Genomic DNA, 27363 nt, shown 5'->3' with positions numbered 1-27363 from the left:
TAGCTACACATTCTCCAGTGCTTGTATAACATGCACCTTGAACATGGGTCAATAAATATTGAGTTTGCCAGGGGAGTTTTCTCAATACCCATCCCTACCATAGAATTCCAACTTCTCGGTTTGGCCAGTGGAATTTTTCCCAGTTTTCAAGGTGATGCGTTTAGCTGGACTGCAGTATTGAATTGAATGCCAAGAATCTTCATGATGTAAGACGACCATGATGTTGAATTAACATGGAGATCGTGGCACTAGTGTTCAGGTATATCTTGTGAAAACTGACCTTTAGGGAATTAGTTTGTCTAATGTCAAAGTAGGATTATTATTTTTGTTAAATGGTTTCGAATTCCTACACTTTTGTTTACCTGTGATCATGATCTAGCTCTGATTTAACATGGATTGGTTGCTCTTCCTTTTTTTGTAACAGTGTTTAGAAGTAGAAAGCATAAGGTAGGAGTAGAAACCAAGAGGTTGGCTCTCCATGTGGTAGGTGTAGTCACAGTCAGTTTGATGTTTCTTAAGTTTGAATGAGAAAGCAATAGTAGTTTAATATTAAGAAGGAATAGTTAAAGGAGATCTTAACTCGACATGATGGTGAACTCCGTACTTAACAAAAGCTTACAATAGTTGAACCTCAAAGATGACCTTGGGCCTTGGGCTACATATACTTAGGGGAATAGAAAAGGGAACACATTAAATTATTGGTTAATGCTATTTAGTGGTATGTTCACTAAAAGCACTTCCTATCAACCATTTGTAGTCTCTTCTTTGCAAAAATAACATTGTTGTCTTCGAAATGCATACAAATGCGTATCTTCTTATAGCAGCTTCTTTGCTTATCTCTATCAGCATACAATGGTTCAAGTAGTGAGGTATTGTTTATTTGATATGACATTAAAATCTAACCTCAATTTTTGTTCCTATGTACAATTCCATCAAACTGTATATGTGAAAAAAGTTTCAATTTGCTCTTGATATGTATGCATGGGTCGTCATATCATAGGTATTGATTGGCCACATCCAAAGTCTGCCTCAGCAACAAAGACTGTGTGTTGTGAAACCCTGACCATTGACCTTTCCCCAGCAGGGCACATGGAGGTGCCATGTGAGGGTGCCACACTGAATGACTGAGAGAATATCTATGCTATTGAAGGAATGCAAGCCTCATTTTGCGCAATGGATATAGTGATATGCGATGTTTGTTCATCGTAAGAGATGGCGGATGTTGAATCAACACGAGATATCAGCTGTCCGCCCTCAGGCAAACACCCTCATCATGTTCTTCAGTGTCAAATTGTTGGTTCTGACATGACTATTGATCACAAGTGTTTTTCCCAACATTTCAGTAAGGTTTGGCCATTTTTTGTATTAATTTCCAAAGCGACATTGAGGGAGATTGACAACAGTTAAAATGAGGCGGAGTTGTTCATATTTGGAGGAAAAGGTTAGCTGTGAGGGACTGTTATAATGAGCCTACTGCAAACTGAGTTCCAGTTTTGAAGGTGTTTCAGTGGACAAGATTGAGGAGCTGTTACATATTTAATCTTTAGCAAGCCATTCAATTTGAATCATGGCTTTACAGATCCCTTTCTTAAAATTGCCTTCTTGTATTGACTTTCGGAACCTTCTATGCTTCAAATTAAATGAGAATTTCATTATTTAAGAAAAGAAAGATATTTAGTGACACTATTTCCTTCTCTTCACGTTTGATTGGTAACTTTAATTTTGAAAAGCTTGTGATCACAGTTTACCTCTGTATCGAGTTACAATGAGGTAGAAGTGAGGTTTTCCAAATGAACAAGATAGCAAGATACTCTTCAGGGACAATAGGACATTACATTGTGCCAAAATATTAACACTTGCATACAAAGATTTTGTTCTTGTTGAGCTGCAAGCAGACAGAATGACACATTATTACCAATTAATTTGAGGGAATTTGGCTAATCATATTGACTCAGTCTCAGCAAGGTTTGTCAATATTGTCAGAATCGCAAATCTATTATTTTCGCATGTCACTGTCATGAATTTCAAGATATTTTGTTTTTGACTCTCATTTGCTGTATGCTTCAAATAGCCTCTGTTCTGCAATTAGACTGTGAATACTGATTATCATGAACTTGATTCTCAGGGAGAATATCCTCCCAAGACAGATGTGATTGTACATAGTGTTTTTGCCTGGGGCCTAGTTGTATTTTCTCATGCCTGTATTGAATACCTCATTCGTCTCAAGTGTCCATGACCAGAGGCTATGGGCCAACAAAACAATGATAGTAGGGACAAGTTAGAGTTTTAATATTGATCAGAAATTGGATATTACAGTGTCTTGGGTAATATCAAGTTTGCAAAACATTTAATTGTTTCTGAAATATTAGCAGAAAGAAAAATTCATCTACGGGTTGGTTTAATTAATTTCTGAAAAATTGCAAAATTTATGACAGCACACATGTCAAGGGTTTCAATTGCTTGATAACTGTTGCCAAATCCAAGATGCAATTGTCTTAAAATATTAAATCTGCCATGGTCATTCTATCCAATATTGAAAAGTTAAGTTAGTTATGAGGAAAACATCATTGGGAATGACATGTCCCCAGATGCAACCAGCATTGTTTTAACCAAAAGATCAACGTCGGATGTCAACTAAACCTGCTGTTATCCCCAGGAAATCCCTGTTCCTAGACTCAACCAACAGCATTTAGCCTTTTCACAAGAGACAAGTTTAAAAAAATGAAATTAAAGTCCTTGGGGTGACCCCTGTCACACTGATCTCTCTATATTAGCCACAGCTTTCTGATCAGCTCAAGCAGCCATTACAGTCATGCCCTGTAAAAGCGGTACAAATTAGGAAAAGTGATTTTACACAGTACATTTGACCTGCTAATGGACAGAGAGATTATCTTGTGAGAGAACAAAGGAATGTCCAGATGAAGAGTATGAACTCTCTACTCCTAGAGGTCAGATTACAGGTAAAGTTGTCACAAGAGTCATACAGTGCAATTAATACTATTTCCCTTGAGGGGAACTTTGTTTCCAGAATGATGATATGAAAGAAAAATTCTGTTTTATCAAATCCTTGGGCAATACCACCAAATATCTGTTTCAATTACATGTGATAAGCATTATATAATGTATCTTTCTTCTACTATTTAGCTAATGACTTTTCACCGAGATGAATAAAAAGCTTCTTTTTTTGTGGTAAGACAGTTATGTTCATTTTAGTGGCCTACATCAAAATAAGTAAGGACTAGGGCTGGGACGAGTCCAAAATTACTACCCGGGTACCCATCCCGCTATTACCCGACCAAACCCGGGTAACCACTGTAGGTCTCAAGAGATAGGTACAAAATGTCCGATTGGGAATTTCGTTATCATAACCCTGGCAAAACATATTTAGATACATGTATTTAACAATCTGGTCATGCATACACTGAAGTTGACTAAAGTCATATCTTTATTCTACCATATGAAAAGTCAGAAGGAATGAAAAATTAGTGACTTATAGTACAACCATAAAGCTCTACATAATTTTTGTCATTAAACAAATATGTCATGTGACTAACCACGAGTCCGGGTAGTCCAGTGGGTACCCGGGTCCTACTCAGTACACACCCTACCCGGGTACCCGAGTCACCCATCCCAGCCTAGTAAGGACATAATTAGGACGACTTTTTACACATTTTTCAGAATTTCAGATCAAGCATAATTGCTGGTAGATCTTAAAATCCCATGGCCACAAAATTCTATTGTACAGCCATACACATACAACTTAAACTGACTGTAATATAGTGACAGGGGATACGTGAATGAACCACATGGTAAATTGGTCATCTCTTGAAGACGAGAATTAGGTGATGTGTATATACCGTCTTGTTGTACATGATGTAGTATGACACTGAGATTGTACAATTCTGCTTCAAATCAGTCGTTCTGCCACTAATTAAATATCCACCATTAATATGAGTCATGAAAACATGATCGCTTGCCTAATGAAACTTTCAATATGATTAACTGGTAGCCATCATGTAGACTTGGAGATTGGTGTGTTTGCGTGATGTTCAGAGAAATGATTGAGATCAAAAAGTGTTTTCAGACATCACTGTCAATAAGAAGTTCCATACAAGATTTCATTTAAATACATATTATTATTCATCAACAACTATAGAGGCAAAAAAATGTCTCTCCAACTTTGTCATTTACCAATAACTGATCAGAATATCCAACACACATCCTGTTTAAGAGACTCAAGTCCATGCAGAATCACACTTTGCCATTATTTTTGTAATGAAAACAAGCAAGTGAGGAAGTGTACATCTCTCACTGTCAGAGTGAGACTGGCCACGATCTGTCTGTGTCCTGTTGTGTGAGACCGCAGCAGGACTTGACAGATGAAACCTTGGGGTATACGCCAGTATATTGAACTTGCAGATTCTCGGAGCACAGACCAACTCACGGACTGTTCACTTGATTAGTGTGATTGGAAACATGATATCGCTGATTGTGATCATTCTTATGAGGAGCAGATGTACATTAATCATTATTTTTTCCTATTGGACATACTTAAGTGGAAACATTGATGAAAAACATGTCATCATGTCAAATGTCACTCCAAAATAATCTTTGACACTTAATATTCATAATAAAGGGAATATTTCAATATTGATTCTTTCAGGAGAAACAAAACAAAACAAACAAGTACTGTTTGTGTTCCTTTCTGATGTTGGTTTACTGAGGAGGACCCTAGGTTTTCCTGCCTCAACAGCGCATGACCATTGACTGATTGAATTACAGCTTGTTGAACATTAGAGGGAGAATTTTACAACCCAAGCAATTAGAAGACATGCTCCCAAAGGGTCTAAATTTGAGAATAATTACATGGTGATAATTATCGAAAGGGCCCGTAAACATATCAATTATTTGAGAAAGAAAGAAACCTTGTCTCAAATATGTTGCAGAGCCTTCCATACCAAAATGTTGGAGGATTATTTTGGATTATACTTTGTGGCATTAGTGAACATTTTGTATGGTCCAATGTGTATTTGTATCAGGATCCTGTGGGATTAGTGTTATACTAGGTAGCCATCCTGTTTGTCATCCACATGGGGATACCAGACAGAATATGTTCCCATCTTGGGGATCTCCACATGGGGATACCAGACAGAATATGTTCCCATCTTGGGGATCTCCACATGGGGATACCAGACAGAATATGTTCCCATCTTGGGGATCTCCACATGGGGATACCAGACAGAATATGTCCCCATCTTGGGGATCTCCACATGGGGATACCAGACAGAATATGTTCCCATCTTGGGGATCTCCACATGGGGATACCAGACAGAATATGTCCCCATCTTGGGGATCTCCACATGGGGATACCAGACAGAATATGTTCCCATCTTGGGGATCTCCACATGGAGATACCAGACAGAATAGGTTCCCATCTTGGGGATCTCCACATGGGGATACCAGACAGAATATGTTCCCATCTTGGGGATCTCCACATGGGGATACCAGACAGAATAGGTTCCCATCTTAGGGATGATCTCCACATGGGGATACCAGACAGAATAGGTCCCCATCTTGGGGATCTCCACATGGGGATACCAGACAGAATAGGTCCCCATCTTAGGGATGATCTCCACATGGGGATACCAGACAGAATAGGTTCCCATCTTGGGGAACTCGACATGGGGATACCAGACAGAATAGGTTCCCATCTTGGGGATGATCTCCACATGGGGATACCAGACAGAAAAGGTCCCCAACATGGGGATACTAGACAGAAAAGGTCCCCAACATGGGGATACCGAACAGAAAAGGTTCCCATCTTGGGGATCTCCACGTGGAGATACCAGACAGAAAAGGTCCCTGTCCTGTTTGTCATCCATGTTTGGATACCAGACAGAATAGGTCCCCATCACTCCATGCTTCTTGAAATTCATGCTTCACTCCATGCTTCTGGAATACTAATTGAAAGAGTTGTAGATGGTCACAATGAATGACCTTGTTGATTTTGGGTCATCCTTCTCTGACAGCAAGGGTCAAGGCACATGCTGTCAGTCACTGAATTTCCTGACCTAGCTGTGTTATTTATTGACACAGGTATGAAGCAGAATATTGCTAACTGTGATGTACACAAAATTTCACCAGGTCAATCACTCTACCATCCTATAACCCCCTACCCTATCACTCATGCTGGTAACCATTAGTTTGCATAGCCCATAAGTATCTACAGTTGTAACTCACACACTCACTCACTCACTCACTCACTCACTCACTCACTCACTCACACACACTCACTCACTCACTCACTCACTCACTCACTCACTCACTCGATTCAAGATTCATCAACTTACAGGGAAGTGATCACATTAAACTGACAGCTGCATAGTGACGCTCTGTTGTCCATGTGATAGGACAGTCAGTGTTGGTCATATCAAGTTTCCTTGTACAAGCACCATCATGGCCACAGGTAAACACAAGGCAAATAGTGATGAGTAGCAACTGAAGTAGAATTTTGTAATACATACCATCTGACATATTCATGACATCATTAGGATTTATATGCGTGTACTTGTCAATTGTAAGTAAGAAGCATGTTGTAGTTAAAGTCTTAGCTTGTCCTGCTGACCGCACGGGTTCAATTCCCCACATGGACACAAAATTAGTCTGTCTCCCAGAGCCAAGTGAATAATTTGAATAAGGAATTCAGCTCAAGTCTAGAATGATTTGGCATGTCTAGATTGCCTCAGCTCTGAAATTAAACATTGTTCTGGGATTTATTTGGATTTTATTTTGTCATTTTGTAGATGTTTAGCCCATTTCTGGTGTCCTCTGCCACGATGTTGCTGGAATATTGCTAAATACAGAGTAAACCCAGTTCACTCACACAATTACATAGTAATGGCTATGATGTAATACAGTATTCAGAAAAGATAGGAAATCATACCTAATGACAGTCAAAAGCTATTTTCCATTTAATAGGTTTCTTACATTTAGATTCTTGTTCAGATTCAAATCCAGACCTTTGGATGCCAAGTGTACACTTATCAACAGGACTACCCAGCCATCCTTTTTTCTCATATAAGGGAGGGGGTGTTTCAACCATTTTGTGTAGCAGAATTAATTGAATGTTTTATAACACAGTTAGCATTATTCTAGCTAAAACACAAGGGGCTTTGGTAGATAACATGAGCTAGATCCACACATTTCAAGCTCCTAACCCTCATTCATTGTCTCAGACTACCGGCATGGTTACCGGGAACCTATTCTGCTCAAGAATCCCCACAGGGCTGTATATTACGATGAAAGCAACAACTTCTATGGCTTTTCCTACAGGCTATGAATATCCCATAAGAAAAGTACATGCTTGGTATATAAAATCTGTTATTGCCTAGAAAAGTGCTGCTCCTGTAGACATAACTGTTACCCAGTGCAACAAAAACAACACACACTTGACTGTTTATCTGCAGGAATACACATTAACTCATCGGAAGTAAGATATTCTCAGATACGAATGTCACTTGCTAACTGAAATAAGTAAGCACAGGGTTCATGGTTAATCTGTGTATATTTTACATTTTTATTAATTAATGATAACAGCTACAAAGGTATGTCAATTCTAATTAATTCCTTTGGACATGAGATTGATGTTGTATCAACTTCTTGCTGGGAAGATTTCCTGATAAATGAGAATATTCAAGTGCATCTGTCTATTTGTTACTGTACAAGATGGCTATCTTATAAGTGGCACAAACATTCTCTTACAGTATAATTGTGAAGAATTGTTATCAGTCAAAAATGAACTGTTGCAGCAGAAAGCTACAAATATATTGTACTTCACTGCAAATTGAGATTCAAAGCGAGAAGTAAATTACTGTTCATTTGGAGCCGGTTAGATTTGAGAACTTGATTAGAACTCCATGGGTGTTTGAACTATGTGAAGCAACTACCAATGTCTTGTAACTGTAGAAGCTCATTAATCTTAAAAGTGTTGCTCACAGACAGTGAGTATGAGCCCTATAATTACTTTATTACATTTCACAAGCAATTTGAAAAGCAGTTGTTAGAGCTCACCAGCTCGTTCTTATCCCTTCTTTTTTATTAAGTCCTTCATCTGATCTTCAGTGTCACCAAACACATCCAGGTGGCTGGAGACAGACCATCTGAAGGTCGCAATTATGTCAAGAATAGTTTGCAAGATAATATCATCAACACGGGTATATCATATTGCCAGTCATGGTATAATTAGCATCTGTATTGTTAAAAAAGTGTGCAGCTAATCGAGCGCCGATCTTTAAGGACAGGTTTGTCTAGAGCAGGAGATTGCAATTTTGGATTTGGGGATCCAGACTTTCTGTAATTGCTAGTTTGCTTTAAGGATGTTTGTCAGACAACTGGTAATTAGCGGGACATCCTATTTATGTGGGCTTTAGTGCATTGTCACAGCAAGTATTGTGTGAAGCAGGCCATTTGTGGGTTGCTTATTTAGTCAGGTTTCACCAATTTGCTCAACATTCAACTTCATGTGACATTTTACCGTTGAAGGATATAGCTGTAGGTCGATTTGGAAATACGTTGTGAAATGTTATATGTTTTGTTCTATCTCAAGCCAAATTTACACGAGGCAACTTAATGTTTTGAGGATTTGTTTTTTTTATGGTTACTTGACGAGGAATTATATGTTTTTTCCCCCTTAATTTGTGGTTAATCAGTTTGTAGTTTCATTCACATTATCCGGTTGGAAAGATGGTGAACTCTTGACTTTAGTGTTATTAAATGTTTTCAAGGTCATCATCAACCTCCCTTACACAGACATGCCCCCAAAACCTCCCACCTAACAAACACTCTCAAGCATTCCCCTCCCAAGCACTACCCCAATCACCATCAACCTCTGAGGCAAAACACATACACACACACATCACCACCCTGATCACGCCCCACCCAACCACACACACACCACACCACACCACACCACACCACGCCACACCACACCACACCACACCACACCACACCACACCACACCACACCACACCACACCACACCTCACCACACACCTCCCCTCTCCTCTCCTCTCCCTGCAATCACCACCCACTGTGCAACCACTACCATGTCATGATTATGTGATGTCTCTGTCAACACCTGTAACTTCTTGGTACCAAATGAAGAATTGGCCCTGATCTTTCATCCTAAAGAACACCTCTACTTCTGAAGCTGGAGACTTTTCTAGGGAAAGCAACCCTTCTATCAAAAACTGTATAAACTTGATGGAGATGATGAATGTGATGTCTGGCTAGCAGACACCAATACCTTTCATATGTTTCAAATGCTTCACAGCATGTCACCAAAAGGATATAGGAGCAAGAGTTTGTGTGTGATGATAGATTGGGCAGTCATTATCACAGTGTCTGGTCTTATAAACCCTGATTGAAGAAGAAGCTTTGTCTGCCCTGAAGTTGCAAACATCATCGATTTCCTGAAAGTGACACCACATCCTTATCCTGGAAATATACAGATTTCAGTCATTTGGATCACCTTTCTTATGCTTTCTAGTTTTGATATCTTTGGTTTAAAATTAGACTAACATATAGTCTGTTGAATCAAGCTATCCGTTAATTTGAAATACTCCCATAAGAGAACCCATGAGTGTAGACTAACATTTAGTCTCTGAAATCTTATATTACACAATATCCTTCTTGACTCTAAAAGTGGAATAGAGCTAGCTTGAGCTGGCTAGACTTGCTTTTGTATGCATTTCTAGATTATGTTTTTTTTATAAAATAAATATATTCCACGGTCATGGTGCAGGACTACCATGAGTGTTATGGAACCCTAAAGTCCCTTAGTTTCAGAACTGAGAACAGGGGACGAGTACAGGCTGCTGGGGTTGAGAAGGGATTAGTGTTGAATAGGGGTAAATATTATGCTCTAGGGTCTGGAGGAGAGACTAGTTTAAACATGAAATGGTAATTTTTTACTTTAATCATCATTTTTCAATCCGTGAGTAATATGGTTCCAGTTCCAGTATGACAGGTCCATTATCCACTCAGGATGTCTGACTTATAATCCTCATTAGTTAAAAAGGTTGTTTCAGGTTAGCTGCATCTGGTGCCAGCCTGCCAAATGTTCCTACCCTCAATTAGCAATGCATAATCAGAGATTATTGCAAACATTTGGTGCCAAATTAAGCAAGAACATCCTGATATACTTATTTCTTACCGAAAATCAGGAACATATTACAATGATGAAACCTGGCACCACCTGAGCCAGAACCATGGAGCTAGGATACAGTATGGGACTGGGGATAGTCAGAGTGGGGTGATAACAGAATATGGCAGTGGGTCAGCCTAGTGCTAGAGCCAGGTTTGATTCCTCAATGGGTAGAATGTGTGAACCTCGTTTCTAGTCTCCCCATCCTATTGCAGGAATTGCAATTTTGCAAAAACGTGTTAAACTATACTCGCTTACTTTCACAAATGGGGCCATAGCTGTGTGGTATTTGTGCAAGAGACTTGTCAACTTTACGGGAAGAGCAAGATAAGTAGAATCCCTCCCAATACCTGTCAAACTTGTCGGGTCTTGTTACCTGTATTCCATCTGAAATCAGCGTTGAAAAGAATTAAACTTAAATTGATTGTGTTATATATTTTTTAAAGACTATATGTTCTACGACACTAGTATGTTTAAGATTATGTGGATCATAAGTGTTTTGTATGACAGTTGATGGATAGAAGGGACAGAAATAAACCTGGAACATTTGAAATCATGTAAGAAAATGTAAGTTTGAAATGCCTGAAGTCTCTTACATTAAGGAAACGTACTGGTGATAGCAGGCATGTACTGATTTCTGTCCCTTTGATAGTATTGGTGATCCTTGCTTGTCCAAGATTGCTTGATAAGGAAGATTTAGAGTTTATCCACAACACTCGTACATTCAGTATCTTGTGATATATACTTATTGTAGCTGAGATTAATCTAATGGTATTTGCTCAGTATTCACACATATTCATGGTGTCTGGACAAACCTATGCAGGGCACATCTGAAGCATCTCTTGTGCCATCATAATTGTCTAGACACATACTAAATACTATACTAAGTAGGTCTGGGGGCATCTACTTGTCATATCGCTTCAGAATGGTGGATGTCACAGACGTGGTTAATATCTTCCTGGTGTCCCCCAGTAGGAGGTAATCAGGTTAAACTGGGCAATGAATTATTGAGGGTTTTAGGGTGCAAATCAGTGGTCAAGAACTGGCAATAATGGTTTTAATGAGAGGCCTGAGTATTCTGCAGTGGTGCCTATGGACTGCCATTGACTGGGACTAGTGCTAAGTCATTGATGACTTGTAGACATTCAATAACATCATCCTCATTTACTTGGGGTTCATTTATAAGTCATGGGCTACAAAGTACATGCTTATCCTCGGGCAAGTGTTTGGATTGCTGTAATTGGGTATTAATTCAGGATCAGTACAGGAATGATAGTATGTGACCATGAAGAAACAATGTGAGTAGTCTTCTAAGATGGTCATCATCATCATCATCATCATCATCATCATTTGTATCAATGTCATATGAGTATAGAGCAAGGAAATGTCTAGGTCAGAAAATAACAAGGAACAAGAGTCAGCTACATTTGACCAGCTTCAATCTGAAATGATCTTGTCAAAGTCGACCTGTTGGCTTAATGGTTTATTGTAGGGTGTGGTGTTGTTTTTACTCTTCCTTTTGATTATGTGTACCTTATGAATGTCATAATATGGGTCAGTGGTCCAAGACACCACATCTAGCTGAGTTGCTTCCCTCAGTCGTGGGTTTGAATCCCAGGTTCATCCTGATTTTGATCCTTGTTCCATCAGCACATACCCAGCCTGAGAGGTTCACCACAGTGGTGAGTGTCTACAACCCACATCACTACATACTGGCCTGCAAACTGGCAACCCCTGATAACTGAAGTAAATGTTAAGGACAAGCAGCCACACATACACATGCACACACCCCCACACATGCACATCACTTGCACATCACTCTAGAAGTGCAATAATCCTGAACGAGATGTTAAACCCCTTTCACCTCACTTCACAATATAACATCTAAATCACTCACTCATAATATCAAGAGAATTTTTTGAAGAAAAGCCAATATTGTTAACTGCACACTCTCCGACATTGTTGCCTGCACTTCAACACTGGAGCTGGAGATCGAGCTGCAGAGGCTGCTGATTACATGCATCGCAGCAGAGGGAGGAACATGATAGCATCTGTTGCTTCCACAGAATGTCATCGTGTCAAGCGATCTGTTCGAATGTCACCATACTCATCATTCCAACCTCTGGGATCTGTCACGTAATTCCCTATTGATTTTAATGTCGGATGATGAATACTTGAAAAGTGACTGATAACATCTGGCAGTCGAAACTAGTTGTCTTGAACGGTGATAAGAACATCAGACTGGATCTGATGTGGCAGAGTTACAATCATAGAATAATGTTACCATCTTGGCTCGGTAATTACAAATTGATGAAATGATGGCTTAGACATGTTTATTTTTTTTAATGTCTTCAAAATGCCCTTGAAACAATACTGCATTAAAGACTGGCTATTTTGACATTGGACCAAGTGTTTTCATAGAATCTATTTTTCAATCAATTTGAATATTTTATCGGATTTCAATTTAAAACAACTCTGTAGGGTTCAGCATTGTATATGAAAGGAGTAACTGTTTTAATTGTCTGTCTACTTTTCTAATGATGATAGATTTTGATAATGTTTTCTATGATTGTAAGTAATAGCTAAAAACAGTTGTGATGTAAACAGTACGTCTATGGGTGTGAATATGCTCCTGGGTCCCCTGCCATTGGGGATTTCAGCATTTAGTCAGAGTGTGGTGTTTGTCACTGTTTTTAGCAACATATTCCATCAATTCCATGGAGTGGGTCACTGGAATTGGGCTAAGCACATTGTACCCATGTGATGAATTAAACCCGGGCCATCGGGATGAAGCACAACTGCCTTACCCACTATGCTACCACACCACCTTTAGCATTACCTGCTATATTGCAGTATGGACATAAGATAGTTACAGGGTTAGGGTTGCAGGTGTGAAATTGGTCCATGTGACTGTTGGCAGGTAATTAACATCATTAGACTAATCATGGCATGCCTGACAATTATGATGGTGATAATTATGCTAACTACATGATGATGATTCTGCAGTGTCAGAAGGTGCAGTTTTCTATGAATGATGCTTCCATCAATACAGCAAGGATTATGGAGTTGTCAATTTCATATGATTGTTCAATTCTTAGATGCAATGTCTGTAAATATGTTAGCATAAATGAATTTATTAAGTTTTTGATTTTCATCTGAAATGGACTCAACAGACAAAAGATGTTTTCATCTTCTTTGTGGGAATTCCTTGAAATGAAGTCCAGGCATGGGAACTGTCTTGTGTGCCTTTTAAGGTGTCAAAGAATCTAGTCAAGGTTAGTGAGGGTAAGTTTGGTAGGTTATGCATGAAGTCAAAGTTTGTGATGGGAGGAAGTCAACTCTGTTTTCCTCAGTACTACAGCCTCTATAATGCTATCTAAAGATTCAGTAGGGATGAAGTTCGTTTAGTTGGATAAAGTCTTTTTCCCCATGGGGATGAAGTCTAGTTGTCCACAGTAATGAATTCTAGTTTGGGAATAATATTGTGAATTTTTCATTGAAGTTGATGCCTAGTTATCAGAAAATATACAGAAAGATCAATGTTTAATTTTTTCCTGATTTTCCTGAGAAAAGAACAAGTACAAGTATGTGTTAAGGAGACAGTGATGTGGTGGCTATGCTCATTCAGGAAGTAAGATTCAATGATTCTTAAGTGCCTGCCTCACATAAACACCATCTTTCAATAAGTACACCTTTTTAATGGCACAGTCCCAATACCCTACCTGACATAAATGCAGGGTATAGCATTTCATTAGTTCTGAATTCTGTTCATGTTGTGATCAATATTGTCACAGATGTGCCAGTCTGATGCCTACCTTGAACACTCTGCATCAGATAATCATGTACATTCAGTCAAGGGATTATAGTAATGATGAAGAGAGACATAGATTAGGATAAATATTTGAATTGTATTGACTTGCAGAATATTAGACTCACACTTGCATGGTTTTAGGTTAAACCTTCATTGACTTATGATAGAAATGGGTGCATAAAATGACCTTGAGATTCATGAGATACAAAGAATGAATTCCATGATTCCATGTTAGTCTGTCCCTTCTGTTCTCCCTTATGTCGATGATATAATGAAGTTAATGCAACTGAAATATGAAAGAAGTTAAAACATTAATGACCTGTAATGATAGAATCATCATCTTCCTTGAGGTAGGTGAGATGTCATGGTACATGGATAGGTAGTCCTTAAAAGTACTGAGATTTAATGGAAATTATAAAAAGTACTGAGATTTGATGGATATTATAAAAAGTACTGAGATTTGATGGATATTATAAAAAGTACTGAAATTTTATGGTAATTATCAAAAGTGCTGAGATTTCATGGAAATTATAAAAAGTACTGAGATTTCATGGAAATTATCAAAAGTACTGAGATTTCATGGAAATTATAAATAGTACCGACTTTTGATGGTTATTCAAAAACAATTTTGAGATCTGATGTTAGTGATAAAAGATACTCCAGTAAGAATGAGCACAGATACCTTTCCCTTCCCACAATGTGATTTTCTGGCAGTGCCATGATGGCATGTCCCTACTTGCTGGCCATGTTCCAGGTTCTGCAGACTGCAGGAGGAGATGAGGTGATGATAGACTGATATTAAGTTTAGCACAACTTTGGAAAAGATACGCACATCACCTCAAATAAGGTTATGAGATATTTTTCGATTGTATTGTGTCTGTTTAAACTGTCTATAGTCTAGTGTGGTATCTATATGGTAACTATTGATATTTTGACATGGCATCGTATTACCCTCTACAGTTGCAATGAGTCAATAGTGTGATCAGTTGTTACACTTCTAGTTATGGCTGCAGTCTTCCCATTCATGACTATGTAGACATATAACATGCAAATGTCAACAAACCATCCATGCTTTTGAAGAGAGTAGTACTGATAATATGAACAAAGGCAATGCTTTAACTGAATATTAGCCCCTGAGATCTTTTGAGCTGTATCTGATTCAAGATACCAAGATGTGCATGTAGTTACGTGATTATTCTGCAGAACTCTTCACAAGAGTATTCATCTTAGTAAGAATCTCAGAATTCCTTCAGATTACAAATTGTTTTATGAATCATCCATCTTTACAACTTTGTTCTTTTGAAGATCTGAAATAACTTCTGCCTTGCTAACGTAATCTGCATGTATCTATTCCAGTTGCGTATCTCACAATAACATATTTCTACATGCTTCTCCGATGTGAAATATCTGTTGCCAGTATGTCTGTATCTGCGAAACTAGTGCCAAGGCATACTGCATCGTTTGATTATACTGCTAATCTAAACATAACATGTGTTTCTTTGACGGACTGTTACGTTGGCGATTTACTGAATATTTCCGTGGAAGAAGACTGTAATTTGGTTACATGGGAAATGTCATGCTGATGTAGCAGTTGATAAGTGTTTAACACTGTAAATGTATCTTGTTTAAATGATGTCAACAAAAGAAACAGGAAGCACAAACGTTTGTTATCAAAGATTGTATCTGAAATTTGATGCAAGCACGTGTATTGCAAGCATGTGATGCTTGTTCGGAGATAAAGTGAAGGAATATCATTAATTTAGCTTTGTATAACTTTTTCTGATTCATATATCAAACACTTAAAGTTGGTTTTCAAAAGAATTTTGGATAATATAATATTTCATCATGAAAGGAAGTGTTTATGATTTCAAATATTATATGTTAATGTCAAATGACTTTATTATTTAAAATGACATTTTACCACTGATGCATTGATGTTTCAACTAATCAGTTTCCTAAATGTAATATCAAAGTTCGCTATTTACGTTAAGCTAAAAGAATAACATTTTTCTGTGCGGACATTGTATTAAGCTAAAATGGTTAGAGATGTTTTATTGACCTCACTGGTCAAAACATCCATCATTTTTCGAACATAAATGACAGATCAACAGTCCAGCAGTCCGTCAATCTAGCCACCTTTCCATTCAAATCATAAATCGGCTGTCTTTTTGATAATCTGAGAAATTAGCCTTTTCATTCTGGTAACAGGGGTCATACTGGAAACATGGCCAAATCAGATAGGATGCCGTGCAATGATTAGAATGTGGTTAAACATTAATGGCGTGCCATTAAGTGATCGTGCTCATACCAGACAAAGAGGCGTCACACATAGTGGCCGATTGTCGAAGCTCTCTCTAAAGTCCATGTATTTCTTTAATTATTGAGCCCCCCACCCTACCCCAGTATTAATCCTACGTACTGTAGTGTGATGGGAAAGCTCCGAGGTAACAATAATACTGACAGAAGAGTGAAATGTAGCGAGTACAATGAAGATTTATGTCGTCAAGTTCTTTATCCCAGGCCATTTCCTTGGGTTAAATAATTCATATTAGGTAACTGATACCTTTAATTCTTTATGTAGCTCTCAATTAGAAAAGTTTATTGGGGTTTTATGGCATTTTTAAAAAAAACGTTTTTATCATTCCTGCCAAAGCTAATTATAAACACTTAAAGACCTAATTATCAACTTCAGGATTGATGGGAGTTTGATTCCAGGGTATTACAATAGATGGACAAGTTTTGATGGAGATAGTTTTGTTTCTGTATTAAAACTTCAACATTACAAAATGTAAATGGATTTGATGTTATGATTTATTGTCTTGGTGTTTCTGTTTCATTAAACAAACATCCTGTTAATTTGATTGATACATTTTGATAACAGAAAAATGATCATGTTGACACTGCATGTGATGAAAATGCAGATTTAATTGTGTAGAATTAGCCCATTAACAAACACATTATTTGCTCTTTGATTTGATAATGTTTGTTTTTGTTTGAAATTAAAATCTTCCTCGAAAACATGCTGTTTGTCGACAGTAAACATCACCACAGCAGGAATGAACATGAATCATATAATCAGAAATTTTGCAATTTACAAAATGGCTTTGAAAGCTTTGGGAAATGAATGGAAATTTCGAGATATAAGATGATTGTTTAGGAAGTTAAATATTGATGAAACTGAGGCTGGAACATATAAATTATGTGTCTGCAAATGTCAGTGTGACACAGTACCCAGTGTTGTCTCCGCATGGAGATTCAATGGCAGAATGTATGCTTCCCATGCTTGTCTTAACTGAAATGTTACCTGGGTAATAAACATGGGTGACCTGCTGTATTTATCACTGGTTTGGCTCGTTCAGAATGTTTGCATGCCTCTGTGATATTGCAGTTATATCAAATTGTGTGGCCTAAAATAACATTCACTCAGTCATGCACTGATTCTGATCAGCTCCACCATCGTTGCCTCATTTTGTGAGACATTGATGAGGACTCTGATGCTCTTTTTGCGTTCAGCTACGACTCACTAGACTACAAGGTCACTGCTTCATTGTGATCACAGTCATGTCCTACATACTACTTGGCATCAATTCTGTGACGTTTTCTGTGTCACTGTGCAATTATTAGGATCAACAGTTGATGTTGGTATGTTCTCTGGATAGGAGACAAAGAGATGCCTTTTTAAATGAGAACCTCTTGTGACAGAACCCATCATCTTATTGAGTTTGGTTCTATAACTGTCTAACTGTGAGCAGACGCAGAGACAGGCGTAGTGTTAGAAGTCTGTATCACACTCATCCCTGGTGGTGAGGAAGGGAGATATGAGGGGATCACAGACTCTGTTGGTATCAGACAGTTGTTTTGAGCAGAGCAAACAAACTGCATTATCAAATCACTGTGACGTCAGTTGGTGTGCTGAAAAATACTGATTGTCTGTACTCTTTTCAAACAGTCAGAAACAAGAAACTGATTTATTTTCCAGACCAGATCAACAGAAAGTTTGGTTTGATAAACTGAATCTTTCCTGATAGCATTTCCCACTTCTCATTGACTATTCTGCTGCATTCAACCGAAAAGGTTTTCACTATCAACCTTTCTCAGAACTAAATCAGAAGTTTATCTTGGACAAACATTTTCTAAGAAGAAGATACACTACTATTCAAATTGGTTGTTGAATATTGTCTACATGAAAAGATTTTAACATATTGTCAGTTGATCACTTGGCATATGTACAGGATATATATATGTCATGATATTTTGTATTGGGAACACAGGTGGCCCAGTCTTCTTAAGGTACCCCAATTCCACATGCAGAGTTGTGTCCCCTGGATTCACCAGAATCGAATCTGATGAATGATAGATGGTTTGAATCCCAATTTACCCAGATTAAGATTTTTGGTTTGTTAACACCATTCCCATGCTCAAGGGCTTCACCAAATGTTAAGCTTTCAAGTGAGAATCACTTCAAAATTTCCCCCATATTAAGCTGATATGACTGTTTAAAGTGGCCTTTACCCCAACTCGCAAAGTATTCAATGTGTATATCTTTGTTTCAGGGCAACTCTAATGAGTTTGAAGCGACAGTGGTGGCACAGTGTGATGCTCTGATCGAGGCCATCAAGAAGAGGAAGGTGGAGCTGCTGGAGAGTGTGCAGGTGGAGAAGGACAACAAGGTGAAGACTCTCAAGGAGCAGGTGTCTCACTGCACCTCACTGCTACAGAGGACCACTGGACTGCTGCAGTTCTGTATAGAGGTCCTCAAGGAGAGCAACCCATCGTCCTTTCTACAGGTAGGTGGATACTGCAGGTTAAACTGTGAAAGACTTTGTATATTGAAATGCTTGTCTTGATCAACAGTCAGATCTCTTATGGGTCCCCAGGCAGGTGGATTGAAGAGGTTGAACTGTTGATAGGGGTTTTAAGATTGAGATGCTTGTCTTGATCAACAGTCAGATCCAAAGGGGGTCCAGGGTAAAAGGCGTAGGTGGATACTGGGTGCTGAACTGTAGATAGGAAACCTTCTGACTGCAAGTGTTGATTTAGATGGTATTCCTGCAGTACAAGCATTTGCTATTCCTGTAGGTTGTCTACATCAATTGTTTTATCATTAAAATGCCATTCTTACCTCCAAGCGGGGAGGATATTACCAGGATAAAGGCAGGTGCTTGTTTTATGATAGGAAAACAGTGTAACAGAAGGTCAGCGTGTTCCAGGAAACATAGTATGTAAATTCTCTAAAACGTAGTGTAGGTTTTGTTTGTTTGTTGTTTGACCCTGCGCTCAGCAGTATTACTGCTATATGATGGCAGCCTGCAGATAACCGAGTCCAGACAGTACTATGATTGATATAATGAGCAACTATCCATGTCATCCAGTCAATGAAATTACTGAGCCTGACCACCTTACCCATTAAGTCACCTCCAATGATCAGTGTCGGTTGCTGGGGACCTTAACCTTCTAACCAGTATCCCCACATCCCTCAGATATTTATTGCTAAAGTTATGATGAAATAGATTCTCTTACCACTACATCTATAACTGAAAATTCTTTGGGACAGACAAAATCATTTGTGCCTCCAATGGATTAATTTCTTATGCATAGCCAGCAACAAGCATTTTCAGTTTCTGTTCTGACTAGCGATGAGTATTCCAATGGGTATGTAAGGTCAGACCACTTTATTGATACTTGTTAGACATGGGATAGACTGATTTCCGATGACTCACAACATGATGTGAATCCTCATACTTCATTACACCCAAGTATGCAATTCAGATTGAATCATGATTTGTATTTAAAAATTAGAATGTTTCCCCGTATTATCCACACATGTACTTGCTAGCTACATAAATGAATAAAATTCTATCTAGTCTGACACTGCTGCCTGCGAAAAGCAACTGAAAGCCATCAATCTTCAGCATTGAATCACAAATAATTGTGTTTTATGTTCAATCTCTGACACATTCCTTTCCTGGAAGAGCACCTTGTCGGCTCTTAAGTTAAAGAGCCATTTGTACGATAGACATAGGTTACAAGAGTGTAACATTGAGATGTATATCCATAGCTGCATTTTGTAAGTTGTAAACTTGGATGCAATCAAGCTCATGGGCCATTTCCTGCTTCTTCAATCACACTTCTTCATGTATAGGAGAGAAGAATCATGGTCGTAAACTCATATTTTGGTCTCAGATTCTTTCCACTTGATTGAGCACAATCATTACATTTTCCTTCGCCTATATAATGCTGGCTATTTCTATGGAAACAGCTATGATGCTTTGATTTCCGACTGGAAAGTGTTGGTCTCTTTCTAAAAACCCTCCTTGCTGATCTCATTGTAACCACAACCCATTTGTTGAATCTTTGGCATGTACAACATTTCCAGTCGAAACCAAAGCATCATTTTATTCGATAAACAGACATTTTATTGGGTTAAGGGGAAGGTGGCAGACTCTTTTGAGTTTCATGTATCAAGATTTGTCATGGAAAGTGGCTTTCTATAGAGAACCTTTTTTTGCATTTTCCTGAGAATCAGGCGATGTCTTCTATTTACCACATCGGCTCCTGTCCTTTCTGAATGCTACTCCCCTATCAACTTGTGAGACTGACGTGTGCTATGGACAACCCATTCACATTATGAACAATTGCTATTGAAACTCAACCAGCAGTGTTTATACAGGGTGCAGCAGCCTTTGTCTTGGGGTTATACAGCTGTATGATACAGACGCCTGCAAATATCATGTATTTCCACTACGAGAAAATGAATTTCAGCATCAGGTGAGAAGTCAGGAGAATGCCAGGTATCCTAGACTGGTGTTCTCTACCCTGATTGGTTGTGTGTATATTCAAGTCACACATGTTTTTAATTAACATTACATCATATTATCATGCATTACCATTAGTTTTCACCTAGAAAAGAACATATCAAATGTTTGAAACGAAAAGAAAAACTCAGTAATTTCAACATTTGCCCCATGTTATTACTTGGGAAATAAATCTGATGAACAATTAAACCACATGTTGTGAAGTATGATTAAGAGTGAAAAAGGTTAGAAAGTTATGTACGGTATTTTTTATTTCCATACTGTCTCTAAATACCATTGAACATATTCTGGGAGCACAGCCTTCTGATGTTCTCAGATGTCATGAGTCAGAAAGATGAAAGATGGAATTGATGCAGCCATATCATCACCTTCCACAATGGTCGACCGTCATCTCATATATTCACCTAGGAAATCATTTTCTTTTCTCATAATTTTATCATACAAACAATATAACCAGAGCCTGTTCCCAAAGATTTCACAAATATTGTTTTTCAGAAAGTTCAAAATGGTATTGTTGATGTTTTTCAGAGACCTGGATGAATCTCACAGCAATCAGGGTTTTTTGTGTGCAAAATGTATCAAGACCAAAGCCATTATGTACATTCATCTCAACGTCCATCAAGTTTGTTCTCATAACTTGCCAATTACCAGTGTTTACAAATGTCGATAACCAATGTTTATGAATGACGTTTGATGAGTTATGTTATGTCTAGCTGAATGCAGGCATAGAAAATGCCTTTTCCATGTTTCCTTTCTAAGGTCACTCTTCAGGGAAGAAGTCAGCTTTCTTGTCAGATTACTCACCAGCCAACCAAAACATGGCCGAGTGTTTGACACGTTTTTGAAGGTTTTCTTTAGTTGACTGGCAGTACCGTAGCATATGAAAGACATCAGGAAAGGTCAAAACACATTCATATTGTCAGTAGATATAACCATTTATTTGGATTTTACTTCCAATAACAAACTTTGAAGTGAGTGCAAGAGGCATTATTGATGTAGAGAGATGAACAGCTACAGAGTACCGTAAAGTTATTAAAAACCCATAAAATGAATATTTTTTAAAGACTTTTACGGTCATTTTGGTTTATAGGCAGACTACATTAGACTTTGTGACTTACTAGATAGTTTTTAATCATAATAGAGGTCGTAATCTTAATATTGATTGTAGTGTATCATCGGTGTGAGACAAAATTCTTGTCAATTGTGTATGTATTTAAGTTGAAAAATAAATCAAATGCTTAAATTTAGTCACAATTATTTGATTTAATACTGTACTCATGAAGACACATTAAGTGTATAGCATTACAAAAACAGGGGATAGAATAAACACAATGAAACTTCAGATGACTTTCTATTTTGGACATCTGCACTGTGTTGACTGGCAGAGATGGGACCTGTGTTATCTCTTCCTGAAATGTAAAAACATTCAAAGTAGGAGAAAATCTGGTTTGATAAATAAAAATAACAATCACTTTGAAAATGCCACTTGCTAATTGATATGGAGTTTTTGCTAATTTCTAAAAACTGTACATGCACAGCAATTAGTGATGCTTTTTCTGTCGTTTGTTTTTATAAGGTGATCATGAAAATCCTTTTAAAAGGCTAAATGTTTTTGTAGGGAAAGATTTTGTTGAATAGATTGATAGAAAGCATCGTGTATTACTGTCTTTTGATGTTATGTTCAGAACTTTGGCTTTTTGTGTTATTACTGTCATCTGATGGGGCTTTTTTGAAAATGTCAAACAAATGTTAAACAGTGATTTTGTTAATTAATGATATGTAAAAAAATTATCTTTCACTTTACATTCTAACAAAATTTGTGTCTCATATTGAACAGATTCCAATATGTATTGCCTTGTTTTTCATCACATTTTCCAAGGATTTTGATTTTGGTACGGAAAATTAAGTTTTAAAATTATCCACTTTTTAGACCGATTCCAAAATGTATTTTCCTTTTTCGCTACATTTCCAAAATGTTTTAATGTTAAAACTGGATAATTGAGTTTCAAACCAAAGCAATTATTTCACAATTTTCCAAGAATTTTAGGTGACCATAAACAATAGTGTGCCTGACATGTATGAAATGGACTGTAAGTGAATGATTGGATTAAAGAAGTAAACATTTTCCAATAATAAAAAAAGTATGACACATAATTCCTATCTTTGTGTGTAGAATGAGTCATAATCAGACAAAGGTGATCAAACCAGTATCAAAATACAGCTCAATGTTTCTTCACTATAGATTTACACTTAATTAGATTTTCTACTAATATTATAATGCACAAAGTGATGCATAACATTGCTGTATGTTCAGCCAAGCAAACTACCGACCAGGCAATACTGTAATGAAGCTATGGCTGGGAGGACTTGGGCGTGTTCATCAGAGACCACACTGTGCATGGGGATTTACTGCGCTGGGTGCTTTATCACAGGTAGAGAGGCCATTGCTCGCCAGCTATGGATACATGTGACCATGTTGTATATTACTATTTACTGCCACTCCAGGAAGTCATAATTTGATTTGACCAGCTTTTACGCAGTAGGTGTTCTGAATTATAATCATTTGGTCACTAAATATTAAATTTTCTGATCCATTAGTTACCATTATAAACTTTAATGGATGAGAGTTTGGTGAGAATCCTCCAGCTACCTTGAGTTATGGCTGTGGAACGAGGCACCAGTCTGTAACTGTAGTTTCAGCATGACAAATCATGTCCTATTTCCCTGGAAACTGTTAAAATGTGGTTGAACATGAGACCTCAGTTAGATTAATTAACATTGAAAAAAGCAAAGCACCTCTTGATAATGGTATTAGGACCTTCATGAGAACACAGCAATAAATTGTATAAAAGAGTGGAAGAACTGGATCTGTAAAGTCTTGTATATAAAATAAAAACTTTTCATTGGTTTTGGCTGCAGAATTTTCATAAGAATGTACTGCCGTGAGTTCTCTATCTTCTAAGTCAAATGTTACATATGACATGACTTATTGCTTGTTGTGTATCCTATGAAATATGCTCATACTTGTATTAATAATTACCTCATTAGAGATGTTGTCCATGTGATCATGAGACGAGGTGTTACTGGACAAGAGCCTCAAGCAGTACATGGAGTAATTGAAGGAGCACGCTAGCAGTATTAAATATTTTATTTCAGATCTTTATATGTAAGAAAGGTAATGTACACTAAAGCATTGTCATGAGTGAAATGGGAAACTGCAGTATTCCCTCGTGTCCCACCTCGGACGTTAGCTGCTCATTACAGAGTCGGACCTACACACAATCTTGCATTCTCTCACACAATAATGTGTGCTGCCTATAACTAAATATTTGATTGCGGAAGTCATTTTGAGCATGGATTAAGGTCTAGGTGTTGTGTTGGTTGGTTAATTGATCCCTATTGATCCCAATTAAGCAGGAAATGTGGAGATTTACATGTTAAATGTCCATGCTAGGTCTGTATGTTGACACAATCGCGTGGTAAACAGGATCACAGGCTTTTCACTTTGAAATTCTTTCAGAAGTAAATGTGTGGTTTTGATAAGAACACATAAGGTATCAGTTCCTCAGAATATATGAAGCTATTGAATGTGTGATCGTGTTAGTTTATGATGGGTTTTTAAAATATGCTATTTTTAGCTCACATAAAACCAGTTTCGTGTCGTACATATTGTTGAAATGTGAGAGTGAGTGAATGTGGCTTCACACAACATTATGATGAATAGTCTTGATCAGGCTTATCAGCGGTTGACAACCCAAGCAACAATCAGGTACAATGACACTTAGGATGGACACTCTAGCTCTGCTTATACCCAGTCCACCCGGTTCTGGAATCCACACTGTCAGGTACAATGACCGCCAGGATGAACACTGTAGCTCTGCTTGTCCCCGATCAACTCTGTTCTGGAGTCCACACTGTCGGGTACAATGACCGCCAGGATGGACACTCTAGCTCTGCTTGTCCCAGATCAACTCTGTTCTGGAGTCCACACTGTCGGGTACAATGACCGCCAGGATGGACACTGTAGCTCTGCTTGTCCCCGATCAACTCTGTTCTGGAGTCCACACTGTCAGGTACAATGACCGCCAGGATGGACACTGTAGCTCTGCTTGTCCCCGATCAACTCTGTTCTGGAGTCCACACTGTCGGGTACAATGACAGCCAGGATGGACACTGTAGCTCTGCTTGTACCCGATCCACCCTGTTCTGGAACTCACATGAGGCAGCAAGACGAACATGTGAACAGCTTTGCTGATTGTCGTTTTGTCAGCTGCATAATACATGTGCATGCATATGGCCCAAGACTGCTTCTCTTCATCAGCACAATTGCTCCATTATGATTTGAGAGCTTACTCAGGTCTGGGTTTATTTGTGTTATTGTGTTACAAAACGTTCAGAATGAATTCTAGAATTTCAGCTTCCACATTCTTATGAAAACCTTTTTGAAAGAAAAATATTTGTATGTTTAACACCTTGGAAAAAAACTGAAACAAATCTGATGATGGAGTATTTTCTTCTGTGGATAGTATTCCTAGGAAAATATCGTTTTATTTTAAAATGTTTGGAAAACTTGAAAGTCAACAGTTTTAGCCGTGGAAATTGCTATTTTATGACTTGCACATTCAATGTTTGTTGTCCACCCAGATATGGTATCCAGTAAACAGATTGTGTATCCAGTATAGATCCAAGCTTCCTAGGTGATAACACTGACCGCATTTTACCCCAGCTAATGATTGTTGTTTTAAGACAATAAGGGGGTCACTTCTTCTTTAGACTGACCAAAGATCTTCAGCAACCACGGGATAAGATTGACAGATAATCCCCAAGGCTTCTAATCACCAGAAGACTTGAAGACAAGCCAATGTTCATTGGTTAATACATGTATAGTCTCTATAAACTGGAAAACCTAAACCTTCCCATCCTCAATGTAATGCCCAAATGTGTTTTTGAAAGCATGGACTGTTTCATGAGTGATTTTGTCTCAGCTATGTAGAGAAACATGAGAGAGCCTGGTTAATGCAGCAATTGGACACAGTAAATAAGCCAGGCTGAGTCAATATTGTGCCGAGATTTCGACATTGACAAGCATTTGTTCATGTTACACAGCTCAACCCTGTCTGATTGCTGCCTTAATTATGTCACACAGGGGACTGTGATGACATGATACATTGTAAACAATCATGTCAACATACAAACAGTAAGGACAATTATGCTGTTGTAAACAGTCATATGAACATAACAAACAGCAATATTGAAAATGTTCAGACCTTGGGGATTTCATATTCTTAGCTGTCACAATAAGAAAATACACAACTGGAAATATTATCAGCTTCAATATATTAAAATGACACCAGGTCAAAACTGAGAGCATGTCCTACTCTACTGGTAGAACCCACTGTGAGTGCCCAGATTGGAGGTGAGGTGAAATGGGGTTTAACGTCGCGTCCAAGATTATTGCTCTTATATAAGCGATGTGCATGCACGTGTGTGTGTGTTTGTGGCTGCTTGTACTTGACTGGACTGATGCCGATTTATAGTGCTTGCCCACTGAGATACCATGCTGCAGTTTAACATGAATACACAGTATACAGACTCCGAGCCGACCAGTCCTTGTTTTAGCCCTCTATGCAGAGCGCCAGACAAGGTAACAACAAGTACCATCTTTTAATGTCTCTTGGTATGACGCAGCCAGGGATCAAATGGTGGTCATGCACAGGTAGGTAGGAAAATAAAATAAAATGGAGTTCAGATTATTTGTTTAGTTCTTAAAAACTGTTTGTGGTTAATATGCAGCTTAATGAAATGAATAGCACTTTTCAGGTTTGGTCTTTCTACAAATTTTCATTTGCGTAGATTCAGCTGAATTCTTAAGCTAGTAATTAAGAAAAGTCTTGCCTGATTTGATGTCTTCATGAAAACTAATCTGTAACATCTTTCCACTCGGTTAAGAGTAAATAAGGGTGTTATCGATGTTTATCTGACTAGACTGAATAATTGATATGATCAAGACTCCTTGAAGGTTTTCATTCTATTATTAATATGTTCACATATTATGCAAAACCGCATCAGTGCAGTCATGACAAAGTCCCCATGGAGATGTCGTGGTAGAATAGGTCCGAAGCACCCTATGTGGATTGAATAGTTAAAATATGTGACCTATCGGATACTGTGTCTCCAGCTGGTGTGGATTGGTGCTCATGCTGTCAAGCACTGGTTTGCATGCCTTGATTATTTACATGATGCCGGCATGTAGCTGTAGTATTGCTGAAAAGAACATTCACTCATTCAACCTCATTACAGAACACATGGAGGGCCCACAATAGGATTTCTCCTGATGGGTAAAAAGATTATGGTTTTGTTGGAATTTGAAACCATCACAGCCAATCAAGGACACAGTACATATGGTCACTCTCTGTAACAATAACGCTAATGGGTTGATAAAACTCGTTAAAATTTGAAAAGTGGATTAGAATATTCATTACATGAAAATTCAATACAATAACTTGCAATGAAATGCAGTAGACTGGAAATGTA

At 38.0% G+C, this 27363-nt stretch overlaps 1 protein-coding gene across 2 annotated transcripts in view; it reads left to right on the top strand.

Annotated features, from left to right (window-relative positions):
- The window catches only part of LOC139442339 (E3 ubiquitin-protein ligase TRIM9-like), a 193390-nt gene that overhangs the window by 69125 nt on the left and 96902 nt on the right, over nucleotides 1–27363 (top strand). For both annotated transcript variants that reach the window (XM_071223137.1, XM_071223138.1), the window contains exon 3: nucleotides 18568–18801. In XM_071223137.1, the coding sequence (XP_071079238.1) occupies nucleotides 18568–18801 (234 nt within the window). The remainder of the gene's footprint in view (nucleotides 1–18567; nucleotides 18802–27363) is intronic.

The sequence above is a fragment of the Haliotis cracherodii genome, unplaced genomic scaffold (assembly GCF_022045235.1).
Source record: "Haliotis cracherodii isolate W230 unplaced genomic scaffold, xgHalCrac1.p SCAF_5, whole genome shotgun sequence".
NCBI classification, from domain to species: Eukaryota; Metazoa; Mollusca; class Gastropoda; order Lepetellida; family Haliotidae; genus Haliotis; species Haliotis cracherodii.
Note: the sequence above shows the minus strand (reverse complement) of the source record. Positions and strands in the feature narration are given on the sequence as shown.